The sequence below is a fragment of the Phytophthora parasitica genome (assembly GCF_000247585.1).
Source record: "Phytophthora parasitica INRA-310 unplaced genomic scaffold supercont2.30, whole genome shotgun sequence".
Lineage (NCBI taxonomy): Eukaryota > Oomycota > Peronosporomycetes > Peronosporales > Peronosporaceae > Phytophthora > Phytophthora nicotianae.
Genome location: NW_008649016.1, coordinates 253,576 through 256,799, shown reverse-complemented (window position 1 = coordinate 256,799; position 3,224 = coordinate 253,576). Strand labels below are relative to the sequence as shown.

General features: G+C 45.3%; 1 protein-coding gene across 1 annotated transcript; it reads right to left on the bottom strand.

Moving 5' to 3' along the window:
* Positions 1–1,876: 1,876 nt before the first annotated feature.
* PPTG_12425 (hypothetical protein) lies at positions 1,877–2,748 on the bottom strand (the record flags this gene model as incomplete). The annotated part of the gene is made up of 3 exons (XM_008908448.1): positions 1,877–2,086; positions 2,126–2,425; positions 2,488–2,748. 3 exons carry the CDS (start codon positions 2,746–2,748, stop codon positions 1,877–1,879), a joined length of 771 nt encoding a protein of 256 aa, XP_008906696.1.
* Positions 2,749–3,224: the final 476 nt, after the last annotated feature.

The window sequence follows — 3,224 nt, the reverse complement described above, 5'->3', positions numbered from 1 at the left end:
TAAAAATCAGTCTTAATCGTACCCTCAAGTGAGTACTTCGTCCCCTCAGACCAGGGACACGTGAACGGTCGTTCACTTAGAGTTTGTATACTCTCGGAAGTCAACTTCCTCTGCACAACGTGCTGTGTGAGCCCGTCACATATACTGTGTTTACATGCACCTCAGCCACGTGTAAAACGATGTCTCCAAGTGGCTCGTGTAGTTGGCGCCTGAAAGTGCTATCATGTGATGTTACTGACGACAGCAAGATATTCCAGCATGGAATACACATTTCTGCAGCACCCCCACTCCCAAACCAAACAAGTTGAATTTGTCAATGAAGCGTTTTGTTGTGGAGCAAACTGTAGTGGGCCATAGACCTGCCAAATACGGAACGATTTGATACTTCAATTTCACATGCCTGGAGTTGATCAAGACAAGCTGCTACGAACCGTTCGAAACGCTGTGCGCAATTACAGAAGGTCCGTTTTGCATGACAACGACTTCATTGACGAGATGGCAGCTTTCGCATCAAAGCATCGGTTTCGGGATGCAATGGATGATACTACGGCATTTGCGTTTGGATTCGACTTGGATCACAAAAACGAACCAATTCTAGGTCGTGTGGAGGGTGATGACCCATTGATTGTGGGGTTTGCTACGAAGTCTATCATCCGTCGCCTCGACAGTAGTGCAAATTTTATGCTTCATTTGGATGCAACATTCAAACTTAACAGCAAAGGCTATCCCGTGATAGTTATGAGTCTTTCCGATATGTGGAGACAATTCCACCATATTTGCTTATTTCTGGCTTCCGACTTGAAACAGCCTCAATGGGAGAGTGTGTTACGGGCGGCAATTACGATATACCAGCGAATCTCCGGTCACCCACCTTATATTAGTTTTGTGATGATGGATGCAGACTCGGCACAGCGTAGCGCGTTTGAAGTGGTAGCCTTACAGATGCTCAGAATGGATCAGCAGCCCACTTACATCATGTGCTTTTTTCATGTAATGATCAATTTGCGTAAGAGAGTAATTAAGTTTACGGAGCAAGACAAGTCTATCGTCTATCGATACATCTACAGAATTCATATGGGAGAACGCAAATGGAATAGCAAACTCGTGGTAGTGCCACGAAACACCCATGGGTATGACAAAGACGAAAAATCAGTGGAAAATTTCAATCGCCAACTTAAAAACCAACACACCCTACGGCGGTTGAATCCCCTGTTTATCGAACTACTAAGGGTTTGCAGTGTTCGAGCGATTTTAACGAAAGTCATGGCACGGTCGACTCATGCAGCGCCTCACATTGTTCGTTCCTACCGGAAAGCAATGTCAAAAAACTACTCTGTGTGACAAACAAGTCCGATGGGGTCATTTCCTCGGCAAACCTGCCCACAAACAGAAACTCGATCGCTTTTATCACTGAAAGCGTGGAAGATGATACTGAACGTACTCTGCCAACACTGAGATCTGCTGTGAGTGGAATTTGTGTTTATCACCGCTTAGAACTTCCCGAGGATCAAAGTCGTAGTGTTTCTGATGAAAGATCGAGCTCCTTGACTGAGATTCAGAAACTAGATGAAGAGGATAGAACAGAACTTCAGTATGAAGTTGAACCTCAGCCTTCATGGGGCTGGTACGTTACTGTAAGCGACGAATCGTACAGATGCAGAACTTATTTCAAATTCGGGTGCTGCATTCACGTTTTAGCAGCCCTGCAGAATCTTGGTCTACCCTTCGAGGAAACGCAAGCGCCTCGGCCTACCTTTCCAGACAAGCGGACAAAGAAAAAAAGAGGTCGCCTAACAGAAGTCGGACATTCTTTGAGCCTGGAGTAACGACCGGCTATCATCACGTTGAGCCAAAATACAAAATATACATGAATGAACTACCAAATTACTGAGTTACAAGTTCCGAAGAACTTGGATCCTGGCGTTCCAATCTCTACGGCCTTGGGTAGGTTGACCCCTAGTGTTTCGAACAGATCGTTTAAGATGCTTTTAGCCTCATCGTAGTTATTCTTCACTTTGCGAATCTGTGTTTCGGCAAAGCTTGGTTCCGGCTGGTCGTAGTCTGAATCGGGTTCAAAAGCGGGTACCTCTTGGAAAAAAAAAACGCAGCTCACTCGGCGACTTACCGCATCAAATGCTTCTTCGGATGTCCGTGGGTTGTATTTCACCTTTGCCAAGACGATTGCGTATTTGATGCTCTCGAGTGTAGCCTGCATAACTCCCACAAGACTGCCACTGTTGTACGAGTCGTGAATCCGCAGCATGTGTTCACTAGCCAGTACGTCGTAGTATGATGAACGAGCAATTGCCATTCGCACAGTCCGATTCTTCAGTAGCTCCAGGTTGTTCGGGTTCAGCTCGTTCGCAATGTCGTCACTAACATGAATGACCGGAGCAAGATGGTCTTGAGGGGGACACCAGTTTTCCTCTTTATCCGCATTATTCAACGCTTTTATTGGCTTAGTATTCTTTGCACGGATTCTCGAACCCCGTTTTCGTTCATCAAGGATTTCGTTCGTGCTTTTGGAAATGTGTCGTCTGAGGTCTCTAGCATTCGACGCTTGCACTCTGTATCTCCAAGCTTATGCCATGCTGAGCGAAGACGCATTCCACCCCATCCACGCAAAAACTTGGAATCGCGCTCGATCTGCATAGTGTCGTCACGCTCTAATCGATTTATTGCGTATCGACGAGTGTAGTCATTTCCTCCGGTTGCAGCAAAATGCCATACCGCTTTATGCACTCGCATGGTGACAACCGAATCTTGGAGGATAGCACGAATGTGAACACAACAAAGTAAAAGTGATAAAGTTCATTCTGACTTCCAAGCATGAGATAAGATTCGAGTACAAAGGTTGTTTTTAGTTTTCTTATATCCACATCAGATTCACATCTCGGCGTAATTATGGCACTATCCTGCATAATTATGCCCAACGGCAACAGATTCATGTCCTTATGGCTTTTTCAAAACAAGTAGTATTTGGAGTGGTAGTCACGATCATCAGCTTCAATGGCAGGATTTAAACATGATCCGACGAAGGAAAATGATCCCAAAAATCCACGTTTTATCATAAAGTGCAATAGAGACACCATCATTTTCAGCTCCGTCATATACCAGGACAGATTCTTCACCAACCTGTACCGTAAAACAGTGCGTGACGCGAAGTGAACTGAAGGCTGCGCAAACGTAGACACCAATAGGTAGATCGAGGGTCCTCAATGCCA